This window comes from Cervus elaphus, chromosome 10 (genome assembly GCF_910594005.1).
Source record: "Cervus elaphus chromosome 10, mCerEla1.1, whole genome shotgun sequence".
NCBI lineage: Eukaryota > Metazoa > Chordata > Mammalia > Artiodactyla > Cervidae > Cervus > Cervus elaphus.
In genome coordinates, this window is record NC_057824.1 from 18,758,849 (window position 1) to 18,772,360 (window position 13,512).

Genomic DNA, 13,512 nt, shown 5'->3' on the forward strand with positions numbered 1-13,512 from the left:
AAAGCCAAGCAGGCCCTGGGGAATCAGCCCCACTCGAAAGAGAGGAAGAAACACTTTCCATGAAATTAGAATCAAGCCACCAGGTGTTTATTTTCACGCTATAAATACAGTTCCCTCTTCCCATTTTCTTACATAATATATGAGATACAGAGAACCCAAATTTCATTTGGTAAAAAATCAACTATGGAGTCTTAGGTGGCAGTGAAAGAATAAGCAGGACCAGGCACCGAATCCAAGGCCGACAGAGATAGTCCACTAGGAAAGTACTTCAGTTACAGAACCACGACACGTTCTCCGATGGTGCGTTCTCTTGGGACAGTCTGGCTCGACAGTTAAGCTTCACCTGAGCACCAGGGCCAGACGCTGTTCTAGTTTCTTTGCGCCTCCTTTGGTGTAGCGCCCAGATCGGTTTCCACAGGAGGCCTCGATGGCGAGTCAGCTGAGCTGGAATCTGGAGGGCTGTGAATGCTGGTGGTGGCCCCGGGGGCTGGGGCTTTGCCAAATGGAGACCTCCCTGCCCTGAGTTTCCGGCTGCGGTGTGGAGGCCAGTGCTGTGCGGAGCAGGCTGGCCCACGGGGCTGCTGCCTGTCTTGTGCTTTAGTGGTAGATGTCAGTTGCTTCCAGGTGTCTCAGGGGGAGTCTCTTGATAGAGGAGTGTAGGAGAAGTGGCGGGGGGAGACGGGCACTGCAGGCGTGAACGATCGGGGACAAGCGGGTCACTCTCCAGGCTGAGGGATGGCTCAGTGGGGCCAGTCCCGCCTGTGGTTGTGCCCAGCAGCTGGGGTGGCGGCACACGGGGCTCTGCATGGACTGGGAGCTGTGCGGGGGCCGGGGAGAGAAGACCCGGGGGAGGGTCCCGGGCAGGAGCGAGCTGGCGGAGTCTTCCCTACTTCTGCCCCGACACCAGGACGGCCAGCTCCTGGATGGACATGCTCTTGTTGACGTAGCGGTCATACTGTGCGGGGGTTAGCCGCCCGCTCTGCAGGGCCTCTTCGATGGAGAACTTCTTGCCAGACTTCCTGTCGTGGATCACGGAGGACTCGCCACCGGGGCCCTTGACGGAGATCTCCTCCCAGTCGCACTCCTGGCTCCTGAGCTTCACAAACATGTTCCAGTCGATGAGGCCGGCGCGGTGGGCCTCCTCGGGGGACAGCTCGCGGCCCGAGTCAGGGTCGATGACCACGATGGAGCGCCGCAAGTGGTTCTCCCTCTGCTCCCGCTTGACGGCCACGGAGCCCAGGCGCCGCTGCAGCTCCTCGATCTCCTGGTCTTTGTCCCTGGAGAGCCTCCTGAGGTCGTCCAGCTCCCGCTCCAGGGACCGCAGGCGCGAGTCGAGCTGCGCCCCGGGGTCGGCCCCAGCCGTCGCGGGCAGGCTTCTTAGGCCCTGCGCCTCGGCCGCGGCCATCTCGATCTCCGACTGCAGCCTGCGGGCCTCGAGCTGCAGGCTCTGCCGCTCCAGCTGCAGCTTGTGGTTCTCCTCCCTCAGGAAGTCCAGCTCTTTGGATGACTTGGAGTTGCAGAACTCCAGCTCCGACAGCTTGGCCTCCAGCCGGCTCACCTCGGCATCCAGCTCCCTCTTGCCGCGGCTCTCGGCCTCCAGACTGCCCCTGAGCCTCTGGATCTCCTGCTCGGTGTCGCCTTTGTCCACCTGGACGCTCTCCGAGAAGACCACCTTCTCCTTGACCTCCATCTTCTCCAGGCGCTCCAGCTGCTGCTTCAGGGCCTCCAGCTCGTGCTCCAGGCCCTGCCGGCGGAGCCGCTCTTCCTCCAGCTGCCGGGCCAGCAGGGCGTGCTCCCGGGCCTGCTGGGGGTCCTGCTGCAGCACCACCTTCTGCGTGAGGGTCACCTTCTCGCGGGCCTCGCCCTCCTGCGCCTCCAGCTGCGCCAGCCGCTGCCTGAGGCGCCGCACCTCCAGCTCGGCCGCGTGCCGCGCCTGCCGCTCGCGCTCCAGCTCCCCCAGCTGGCGCTCCAGCTCCGCCCGCCGGCGCTGCAGCCGCCGCAGCTCACCGCGGAGGCTGTCGATCTGCCGCAGCTCCGCGTCGATGCTCTCGGTGAAGGCGCTCACCTCGGCCCGGAGGCCCGGCTCCTCCTCGTACCTGACCACCTCCTGCTGCACCACCACCTCCTTCCCCCGGGCCAGCTCCTCCTCCTTCTCCCGGATCTTCTCCTCCTGGGACGCCCGCTCCCGCTCCAGGTCCACCTGCTTCTTGTGTTCCTCGGCCAGCCGGGCCCTCAGGGCCGCCACTTCCTCTTTGGTCTGGGGGTCTTCCTGGAACTGCAAGATCTCCTGGACCACCTCCTTGGTCTGCACCTGGGGCTTGGCCTCTTTGAGGGACTGGATCTCCTGCTTCAGCTGGTAGATCTCCAGGTCACACCTCTCGATGAGGCGGGTCTTGTCCACGATCTCCTCCCTGAGCCTATGGAGCTCTTTCTCCGTCTCCGGGTCCGTCGTGTACTTGATGACCTCCTTGGTCACCTCCTTGACCTCCACCTGGGGGCCCCGCCTCCGAAGCGCCTCCAGCTCGCTCTGGTAGCTCTTGAGCTGCTCCTCGGCGCCCCGGTACTTGCGCTCCTGCTCCACCAGCTCCAGGCGGAGGTTGGCCACCTCGCTTTCAGCCTTGGGGTCAGGCCGGACAATCTCGCGCACCTTCTCCTGCACAACCACCTTGGCGTTCTCCTCCTCCAGGGCCCAGATCTTCCGGAGCAACTCTGTCTTCTCCCTCTGGCTGGCGCGGGCCCTGGCGGCCTCATCCTCGTACCGGCGCTGGAGGGCGCCCACCTCCCGCTCGGCCGCTGCGTCCTTCTCCACCTTGAGCACCTCCTTGACAGTGATCTTGCCCTCGGCCATGGCCCGCTCCTTCTCCAGCCTTTTGAGCTTGTCCTGCAGGAAGCCCAGCTCCTCCTCCTGCTTCTCCCGGAGCCCCTGCTCCCGCCGCTGGTCCTCCTGCAGCTGCCGGAACTCGGCCTCCAGCTGGGGGTCATTGTGCACCTTGACCACCTCCTTCTCCGTGACCATCTCCCGCGCCCGCTGCTTCTCCTCGGCCAGGGCGGCCACGCGCTGCTGCAGGAGGAGCGCCTCTGCCTCGCGGGCGCCCTTCTGCCGCCGCAGCGCCTCCAGCTCCCCCCGCAGCCTCAGGACCTCGTCGGCCTGGGCCCGGTCCGGCTCGATGCGCAGCACCTCCTTGACCACATACTCCTGGCCCCCGGCCCGGGCCTCCTCCTCCAGGGCGCGCAGCCGCAGCCGCAGCGCCTCCACCTCCCCCTGCAGCAGCCGGTTCTTGTGCTGCTCCTCGGCCAGGGTCTGCTGCGCCTGCTGGAAGCTCTCCTCCAGCGCCGGGTCTGGCACCTTCCTGAGCACCTCCTTGGTCACCACCGCCTCCTGCGGACTCTGGCTCCGCAGGGCCCGGATCTCCTCCTGGGCGCTCCGGACCTCATGCTCCAGCTGCTGCCGCCGCTCCGTCTCCTCATCTAGCTCCTTCTGAATCTTCCACGTCTCCTCCGCTCCGGGGCCCGGCTTGCTCCCGGGCAGGGCCTCCTGGCTCGCACCTGCCTCCGGCTGCTGGGAAGGGGGAGACCACGCAGGGTTAGCGCTGGACTCCATGCAGCTGGTCCCCGTCTTGCCACCCGCCAAGGGTCACACTGCTTGTCTTGCGGTCCCCAAGGGACACCACCCCCCCCACCCCGTGCTCAGTGTCGGGGCCACTAGAGCCCTGGGCTTCCTTTTGAAATTGGTAAAACCACTAGCTTAAACGCATCTGGGAAAATATCTTAAAGCCACAGAAGAGTACGACGTGACGGCCACCCGTCTCTTCCGGTCCTGTTCCTATAGGATGTGCTGTGCTGCGCTTAGTCACTCAGTCGTGTCCGACTCTTTGCGACCCCGTGGACTGCAGCCCGCCAGGCTCCTCTGTCCACGGGGATTCTCCAGGCAAGAATACTGGAGTGGGTTGCCATGTCCTCCTCCAGGGGATCTTCCCAACCCAGGGATCGAACCCAGGTCTCCCGCATTGCGGGCAGATTCTTTACCATCTGAGCCCCCAGGGCAGCCCGTATCCTACAGGACACAGTCACCTTTGTCACACATGTATTTTTGTGCGCGACGTGTATTTATCTTTTCCACACGAATGGTGGCCCCCCATCTGCATGCGCCCTGTTGATGGCGCTTATGAGAGACTCCACAGCGGCCAGAGAAGACCACCTCATCGTACGACAGTTTGATCGTTTTCCCTTGTGTGGACAGTGGCCCAGTCAGCCAGGCGCTGCTGATGAACACTGAGTCACTTCCAGTGTCTCTCAATGTTGTTGTCAACATTTTCGAGTTTTAGAAGTAAGTTACCTTTTACTGGGTACTCAGCAAATGTTTGCGGGACAGGCCACTTAGGCTGGACTCATGCCCACGGGGGCGTGGGGGGACGTGGGCATGGCACTGGCGCTGCCCTGCCCTGTTGGCAAGGGGCCACACCCCCTGGCCACCTCTGTTTCTCTGAGGCAGAGCGAGCCTAGCATCTTAGCTGTTGGGACAGTTTTCAGTAGGATGCCTTCCTGAGACCCATTACCTGTCTCAGGAGGATCAGTGCAAACTCCAGGTTCTGCAGCCTCTGTCTGTTGATGGCATTAACTTCTGTGAACTTGGCAGCAAGAGCCGCTTCCTACAGGAGAGCAGACAGACAGGAATCAGCAAGCTGAGCAAGGTGTTCGAAAAAAACCTGGCATCTGGGGAGAGATGCCAAGGAGAGTTGCCACTTCCTACCTGGAGTTCTGCTAGTCTCAGCTGTGAGAGAGAAAACTGGATTTAGAGTCAGAAACCTGAACCCCCCGGGACTTTGAGCAGGTCTGTCTGTGAGCCTTAAGGCACTCGTGTACAGGTAATGTCAGCCCCCCGTGTGTGCGGACCCACTCGGCGGGGAGCACGGGGAACCGCCCCAGCCATGACGCCTAGCAGGCTGTCTTTCCAGGCACGTCACTGTCACCGGCCCAGAATAAGTTCATCGTCTTCTCCCACTGAGCCTGTTGGCCCCCAGGAGGGCCCCCAGCCCCATTTACCACTGCGCGTGCCCCTCTGAGGCCTGCGTGCCATGTTCCCTGGAGGAAGGGAGCCCCAGGAGGCCGGGCCTGCGGAGCTCACCTCTTCCCTCACTTTGGCGGCAGGGGACTGCAGCCTGGCCCGCTTGCTCACGTGGCTGTTCCTTCCATTCTCCAAGTCGAGGAGGGACCTGAGTTTTTCTGCTTCCAACTCGTAGTCCTGGGTGAGAGAGACGTGGCAAAGGGCAGACCAGAGCAGATGAGACCAAAGTGTTCCCGTGCCCCTTCCGGCTGACTGCGGAGGTCTTCCGCTCAGCCGTACCCTGCTCTGACCATCAGGAGGTTTGGAGAACTGTCACTCCATCAATGGCACACAACCACATCCCTGGACGACATGCAAGACAAGAGAAAACGGGGCCGCAAACCCCTTCGTCCCCAAAGCGCACTCCCTTCCTCCAGGCCGCCCCTGGCCTGGAGAATGTGGCATCCTGCTGTCTTCATTTCACTCTACACCGTAAGCTTTTTTCCAGGCCGCCCTGTCCTAGTCCTCCTGTATGCTCAGTTTGGTGACTTAAACATCCGTCAAGTGGCTGGATGATAATTTCCTAGCTGTTCCTCTGCTTATGTTGGACGTTTAGGTTACTTCTATTTTGTCTCTTTGGCTACTGTAAATAATTTTTTATTTTATAGTGATTTTGTTAATCCCACATTATCGTTTTTTTCATATCTTTTCCGTTATGATAAATTCCCCCAGTTACTGCTTTAAACAGTAGAAAACCCTTCTGATATTTGATGCCTGGTGCCATCTTGTTTCCCAAAGGGTGGTGCTGGTTTGCATGGCCACCAGCCATGCCTGAGGACACCCCCATGGCCCAGCCCAGAGCGGGGAGGGATGGTGGGGGAGAGGCCCTGCTGCCCACCATCCGGGCCGGGGTTGTCGCATCTCACCTTGACAGCCTGCTGGTACTGCTGGGAGTGCGTGTGGACTTTCTGCACTTCCTCTTCCCTTCTTGCTATTTCATCTAGCAGGTTCTGCACAACAACAGAGACTTCAAAAATAAAAACTTGAAGAAAAAAAAAAAATCCTAAACCTAGATAGAGTAGCTGAATTCCTTAGAGTCTGGAATTCTTCTGTAGCACAGAGTATAATGAGGAGCTTCCTTGTTTACATCTGTTGGTTCCAAAAGGCGGTTCTAAGGGCCTGTGAAGAAGGGCCAAGGAGGTCACGGACCTTGCCAGGAAGGCAGTGTTTACTGAGTGCATGGAGGTGTCAGGCACGGTGCTAAGGCTAAGCACGTGTCTTTCTGAGATTATCTCCCTGACTCTCCCCACATCCTTTGAGGTGAGCACCATCCTCACTTCCAGTGCGGTGCAGTGCCTGGCCTGTGGGTGCATAGCTCCAAGGGTGGGAGCAGGATTTGAGCCCAGGCTGTTGGCTTTTCCATTCCTCGTCCTTCACCCCAGGGCCCTGCTGTCTTCTGGGGAGCTGGGGCGCTGGGCTGTGGAAATGGGTTTCCCCCCATGAGGGCTCCCCGGTGTCCCTGCAGTGATCCGCTTATTTAGCAGACCTGCGCGGGGGTCCACTGCAGGCCAGGCCCCACGCAGGGAACCGGGGAGGGAGCAGTGAGGTGGGCCCTGTCCTCGAGCTCTGAGACGCGGGTGCTGGGAGCCCGCTGGTCCAGGACCGCGACCAGGCGCCCATCCACAAAGGGGCTTGCTGACCCACAGCCCGCTCACCTTCTGGTTGTTCAGCTTGGTCTCCACCTGGCCGAGGCCGTCTGTCTCCTGGGGCTCGTAGCTGGGGATGTGGGACAGGAACTGAAGCAGGCGGTCGCGGCCGCTGCAGAAGGCGTCGTGCTCGGCCCGGGCGCTCTGCAGGCTCTGGGCCCTGCGGGGCAAAGCCAGCCAGGCCTTTGAGCGCTCGGGTCGCACTGAGAGCCGCCTGCTGTCCCTTTCTAGAGGTTACTAAAGGGAACTGAACTGGGAGTCAGCGCGACGTTTGCCAGGAAGGGGAGCAGTTAGGTAAATCACGGAACATCGGGTGGGAATACTGCACGGCCTCTGTTAAAGGCAGGCAGCCCCGAGTGTGCGGGCCCGAGGGCATGCCCACTGAATCCCAGGACCTAAATAACTCCCAGATCCAAGGAGAAATCACAAGGGAGGTGTGGAAATCTTAGGAACTCACTGAAAATAAAAAATATCATTTGTGGGACAAAGCAAAAGCGGTACTTAGCGAGAGGTACTTCAATGCTTAGATTAGGGAAAAAAAAAAACCAAGCAGGCTCTCAGATCAACAATCTAAGCTTCTAAGTTAAGAAAAAGAAGAGCCAACTGAACCTGATGTAAGCAGCTACCGTGGGAAATAATGAGCAGAAGTCAGTGAATCAGGAAACAGGAAAACAGGAGAAAGACCACTGCAACCAAAGCTGGTTCATTGAAACAGTCAGTGATCAACCCCAGACAGAATCATAGGGGGGGAGAAAACAAATACAACAAAAGAAGATACGATGTCAGGAATGAAAGCGAGGACATTCCCTCAGATCTCACAGACATTCAAGGATAAGAGAATATTATGAACCGTTTCATGCCAAAAACTCAACAGCTTGACAAGGTGTACAATGTGAAAGGCACAAACTTGTGAAGCCGCTCAAGCATCAGATGACCCAGATCGTCCAAAATTTCTAATAAAAGAGGTTGCATTTGTAGTTAAAAACCTTCTTACAAAACACTGCAGGCTCAGATGGCTTCCATGGTGAATTCTACCACGCATTTAAGGGAGTAATGCCCAGTCTTCACAGACCCTCTTCCAGAAAACAGAAGAGGAGGAGGGAGCACTTCCTGATTGTTCAGGCCAGGAAAATACACGATGGGGAAATAGTAGGACACGCTGGGTGTTCCCACATTTCCTACCGACCCCGGCTCGCACAGAGTGCCTTTGGAAGGACGCACAAGAAACTGGTAGCAGGACTGATCTTGGGGGGGAGCGGTTTGGTCCGTTTGGGTTTTTAAATTTCGTATGTGTATTGCTTTTTTCCAAAAAGCGACAATTATTTGAAAAACAGCCTTCAGTGCTGCCCGTAGAAATCCCACTTGGGTGCCTCAGGCAGACTAGCTAAGCCGAGGCCGCCGAGACCACCCTCCCCATCCCCGCGGCCCCCGACCTGAGCTCCGCCTGCTGGCAGAGGCCGTCGAAGCGGTGGCACAGCTTCTGCACCTCAGCCTCCTGGCGCTCCAGGTCCGGGCAGTGCTCCTGGAAGCGGCTGGCCAGCGAGCCCGAGCACTGCTTGGCAGCCTGCAGGTTCCGCTGCACCTCGCCGAGGAGGGCCTTCCGGGCCTGCAGCTCGGAGGCCATGGCCTGCGGGGTGGAGAGGCAGGTGGCGGGAGCCGTGGCCAAGGGCTCCAGGGCCCGGGGCAGTGCTGCCCAGAGGGCTTGGGGCCGCCCACTTTGAGGGGGTGGTGGGCCTGGCCCGGTCAGGGACCAGGGCTTTGCCTCTGAGTTGGTCCTCAAACCTGTGGTCACTTCTACAGTTTCCGTCTCGTGACAATGAACAACACCTGGGAAAAACCTCGCTTCTAAGACCCTGCGGCTCACAGCACGGGCCGGTGACACTGCGAAGGGACTGAAGTGCCCCCGGCGGAGGCTCTGCCCTCCGAGCCTGCTTCCTGGACTCCCGGGTGAGGGAGTCCCACAAGGCGAGGGTTCTGTGAGGTGGTTCATGAATAAGGGGCCTCCCACGGGCTCACAGACTGGTGCTTAGAGTGGCCCAGTGGCACCATGAAAACAGCAGGTGCCGGGCGAGGGGCAGAGCTGCCTCTGCTCAGCTGACCTGCCCGGCGGGCCCCTGGGCCCAGGTGGGCAGGTCTGCTCCTGCAGAGAAACAGGGAGTGGGGGTGGTTATGCTGATACCTGATTTTAAGATCCCAGCACCTGATTTCCGCAGGCTGCACAAACCCCTTGTGCGGCTGGGATTCCAAACCTGGAGAGACTTGCTGTCCTGGGCCTTGGGCCCCTCGATTGTCCAGAGGCGGGGGTGAATGGGGGCCCTTAGAGCCCATACCCAGCTCAGCGAGGGGCTCCCGGGGCCCAGAGTCTGCACACTCACCGCCAGCTCCTGCCTCCTGCTGTCCAGGGCCTGGCCACTCTCGGGCACTGTGTCCTCCTGGGCCAGCTGCGTCTCATACGTGGCCAGCATCTCCCGGCCCTGCTGCAGGCTCTTCTCCAGGCGGTTGGCGATGTCAACCCTGAGGACACGAGTCAGGAGTTGGGGGGTTGGGGTGGCCCGGCCGCTGACCACCCTGCCTGGCCTCCCCGCTGTCCGCCTGCACCCACTTCTCCTGGGCCGCTTCCAGCAGCTGCACCAGGCGCTCGTATCTGCGCTGGGTGTCCTCCACCCGCGTCCTCAGCAGGGCGGTGCTGCCGCTGTCCGGGAGGGCCCGCACAAACGCCTCGCCCTCGGCCGTGCTGCGCACCTTCTCGGGCTCGATCCGCAGCAGCTCGTTGGTGATGTTCTGTGGGGACCGGAGGCCTCATGTTGGCCACAGCCGGCGGCCCCTCTCCCCCAGGGATGCCCCCTCCCCGGGGTGGGGGCTGCCTGGGGGTCTGGGGCGCCGGCCTAGGAGTCAGGGTCTGTAATGAGCATCCCTGGGGGTTCTGATGCAGCAGATGGGGATTCGGGACTGATGAAAACCAACAGGTTAACACCCAGCACTTCCTGTTCCCACTGCTCCAAGGGGATGGTGCTACTCATCTTTGGGGGGAACTCTGATGAGATGGGTACGACTCCATGCGGCTTAGGAGTTTGCAGCCACGCCCCCACCCCCACGCCCTCCCAGCCCTGGCACGAGCCCCGTCAAGGGCCACAGCACTGCTCTGAGTCCCATGCCTCCTCTGTTGACCTGGAAAGGTTGCACCCACGACGGAGGGGGCCGATGACCCCAGAAACTGTGTGTGTGAAGGGAGGTGAGCCGTGCCCCGTGTTCCTGTGCTCCAGCCTCCCGAGGCCCCCTGAGCGGGCAGCCAGCCCATCTTATTGAAGAAACTGAGGTCTCCAGTCAGGACAAGGGGGCCGGCTCTGTCGGCCCAGGGCCCCTGGGCCGCCGGGCGTCATGCCTCTCTCTTAGCTGGGTGCTGACCTGCTCGGGCCACGGTCCTGCCATCAGCTCTATCAAGAGCCCTTTCTCCTGGAGATATGTGTGGGGGGCACCAGGCCTCTGGCACCTCTTCGGTTCTCAGCCTAGAACAGTCCCTCTCCCTGCGACTCACGGCTTCCTGTTACACGTGGCAAGCGGTCCCCGTGGAGCACCCAGCGCCCCCACGGGCATGAGACCGTGGGCAGGGCCCCCGGGGAGCCCAGGGGGCCAGCCCCTGCCCCCAGCCCCGGTACCTTGAGGTCCTTGGCCCGCTCGGCGCTGTCCTGCACAGCCCGGCCCTGCTCCAGCGGCGGCCGCAGGATGGCCGTGATGGCCTTCTCCTGCCGGTCCAGGTCGCTGGCCACCTTGTCCAAGCTGGCCAGCAGCTGGCGGCCCTGCAGGTCCGAGGCATCTGCCGGAGGGAGGTCAGAGTCAGGGGGCCGTGGGGGCCCTGGGGGTGTTTAGGGGTCAGCTCAGCGTGTCCCCCCACCCCCCCACCCTGCTGTTCAGTCTGCTGCACAGACCCTGGATCAGTCCCCCTCCCCGTGCCCCCAGAGCCTCGGGCACCCACCTCCAGAGCTCTCCGCCTTCAGCACCTCATGCCGCTGCTGGAGCGCCTTTCTGCTCCCGGCTGCCTTCTGCCGCAGGCTCTGGTACTGGCTGCCCAGGCTGTGATAGCAAAAACGGGCTGGGGACCCCGAGGCGGTCCACGCCCCCACCACCCACAGAAGTGGGACCCTGGGTCCTGGCTTGACAGGCAGACCTGAGGAGTCGGGCAGCTCCTCAAATGCTTTAAAAAGTCAACACACACACACACACAGAGGATCTGCTGAAACGCCGGTGTCTCTCTGCTCCCGTGTTCAGTGGGCCCCTTCCACCCCGCCTTCCTTCCTCTGTCTCTCTTTTCTTCGTAGCAAGTCTTACTACCTACAATGGTCTTGTCTGGTCATCACTTGTCCCCACCACGATGCTACCTCTGGGGGAGCAGTGCCCAGCAGATGCTCAGTACATATCTGCTGAATGAATAAGTGAAGGAGTTCCTGAGTCACTCATTCAACAGAGAGTTCTTGGGTGCCTGCTTTGCACCAGGAATGGAACAAGACCCTGAAAATATACTAAATCTCAAGGAACCTCTGCCCAGCGGGATGGACACATAGACACAGAGCACCCTCATGAGAGCAGCACAAGAGGTGGGAGAAGGTGCTTGGGAGCCAAGAGGCGGCAGCCTTTTTTCCTGGAGCCAGATTGGAGGGGGCAATCAAGGACAGCTTCACAGAAGAGGTGGCCCCCAGACTGGGGTCTTCAAGCCAAGAGGTCTTGAGTCAACAGAGTGGTGGGCTGATGTGCAGGTGGAGGGAATTACGCATGCCAAGGCCCACAGGCACCTGCAGAGAGGCCCCTCCCTGCAACGTGCCCAGAGCCGGACGCTCACACACAAGTTGGCCAGGCCAATGGGATCTGCCGCTGTCCCACCTGAGCCTCCAAAGGGGGTACATGTGTGGGACGTTAGTGGCACCCTCAGGCTCAGCTGTGGTGCCCAGGGCTGTGAATGGGGCCTGGGAGCTCAGGGGGGCTGCGGCCACACCCCACACCGGCCCCTCCTTCACCCCGTACCTGTCGGCCAGAGCCAGGGCCTCGGGGTCGGTGGGCGGGATCATGAAGCAGACGGCTGGGGCCGTCAGCTCGTTCCCCGCGCTGTCCGTGAGGTCCCAGCTCTCCCCGTTGTTCTTCTGCAGGGTGTAGCTGTAGCCCCGAGAGATCAGGCCCTGGTGGGGGACAGGTCGGTCAGGACACACGGACAGGCCTGTGCCAGCTGGCGGCCGGGAACCCAGTCACTGCCTAACTCTGGCACCTGGGGAGTCTCAGCCCGTCTCTCAGACCCTCCTCATGATGTTTCATCATAAAGATGAGAGGCTCTGCCAGCCTAACACCCACCTGGACTTCCCTCTGTGGACCGCCCCGTGCAGTTCCGGCCCCAGTGGTCTCTTCCCTTCATTCCCTGACTGCTCAGGGTGAACATGTGACTCAGGTTTGGCCAATGAGAGAACGGCACTTGCAGCCACAGTGATTGGTTCCGGCTGCACACATGACTCAAGAGTGGGCCAATGAGAACCTTCCCTGAGACGTCTGCTGGGATGACTGGCGCTGCTAAGCTGGTGGGACAGGCGGCCAGGGCAGCAGGTGGGACCATGCGGGGGCGGGGCTGGCAGAGAGTGACCCCAGTGACGGAGATGAACACAGGCTCCTGAAAACGTCTGAGGTCCTGCCTCCAGCCCTGTCACCCCTTAGGCCTTTCAGTGACCTGAAAGGTGCCTGGGGCACCTGGAACACCTGGGAAGGGGCTCACCTGGTCACACTCGAAGTCACAGAGCGCCTCCACGGGGATGGGCTTGAGGGGCGTCTCCCGGCGGAACTTGAGGGGCACCACCTGCTGCCCTCGCTTCTGCAGCCCCCGCACCACCTGCTCGTACTTGTCCAGGGCCTTCTCCTGGTCCTGGGTGCAGAGGGGAGTGCCCGGGTGAGGCCACGCAGCCCTCCGCAGGCAGCAGGCAGGGAGCCGGGGAAGGGCCTACTCGGCGGGCGTCACTCACGTCCAGCTCCCGCAGCAGCAGCTCAATCTGGTATCGGTCCTTGAAGTCGGGGCTGTATTTCTGGTTCAGATCCGAGTCCACCTTGCGGAGCAGCTCCTGGGCATCCTTCATGTCTTTGTGGAACTAGGGGAGACCAGAGGGCCCCATCACGGACGGGAGTCCGCCAAGATGCCTGGGGCTCATCCTGGCTGTGACTTGAAACCCACTCTCAGGTGGGGCTGGGCCTCCCACTCACCCTGAATCCACAGGCTTGGGGACACCCCCAACCCTCCCAGCCCACCTTCCTGGGGGGCTTCACAGGAAGAAACCGGGTCCCTTCTCACAGTCCCTGCAACGCCACCTCTACGACATACTGCTTTCGTGTCCGCACACCAGTAAGCCTAGGGTTCTCCTCTATGCCACTCCTGTCTTTGTGCTGGGAACACCCTGACTTATTCCAAGTCTCAGTACACGGAAGACAAGCCTCCCCACTTGGTTCTGGGACACTCTCTTGCCCGTTTTTCAGCCTATCAGCTCTGGAATCATTCATTGACAGAGGTCCCCTGGGCTGCAGCTGTGAACATGATTTTGGGATCCCTGGGAAGCCCACAGCCTGGCAGGATTGAGACAATGTAACAGTTAGTTATGTTAGTGTCATCTGAGTTCAAATGTCCCCAAACCACCTGCTCGTAATAATCATGTGCAGCTGTCTTATTAAAAACACATTCCAGTGGAAATAATGCAGTCTCCATCAACATTTTGAATGGATAAACACAGTGCGGTCTACGCA

General features: G+C 60.6%; 1 protein-coding gene across 2 annotated transcripts in view; it reads right to left on the minus strand.

Moving 5' to 3' along the window:
* Positions 1-65: 65 nt before the first annotated feature.
* The window catches only part of PPL (periplakin), a 48,555-nt gene continuing 35,108 nt past the window's right edge, over positions 66-13,512 (minus strand). For both annotated transcript variants that reach the window (XM_043914235.1, XM_043914234.1), the window contains 13 exons: positions 12,744-12,866; positions 12,500-12,646; positions 11,767-11,918; positions 10,724-10,821; positions 10,407-10,564; positions 9,353-9,531; positions 9,126-9,264; positions 8,184-8,377; positions 6,760-6,910; positions 5,971-6,054; positions 5,126-5,242; positions 4,557-4,649; positions 66-3,559 (listed from right to left, as the gene is read on the minus strand). In XM_043914235.1, coding sequence (XP_043770170.1) covers positions 887-3,559; positions 4,557-4,649; positions 5,126-5,242; positions 5,971-6,054; positions 6,760-6,910; positions 8,184-8,377; positions 9,126-9,264; positions 9,353-9,531; positions 10,407-10,564; positions 10,724-10,821; positions 11,767-11,918; positions 12,500-12,646; positions 12,744-12,866 — 4,308 coding nt within the window. In that variant the 3' untranslated portion in view covers positions 66-886. The remainder of the gene's footprint in view (positions 3,560-4,556; positions 4,650-5,125; positions 5,243-5,970; positions 6,055-6,759; positions 6,911-8,183; positions 8,378-9,125; positions 9,265-9,352; positions 9,532-10,406; positions 10,565-10,723; positions 10,822-11,766; positions 11,919-12,499; positions 12,647-12,743; positions 12,867-13,512) is intronic.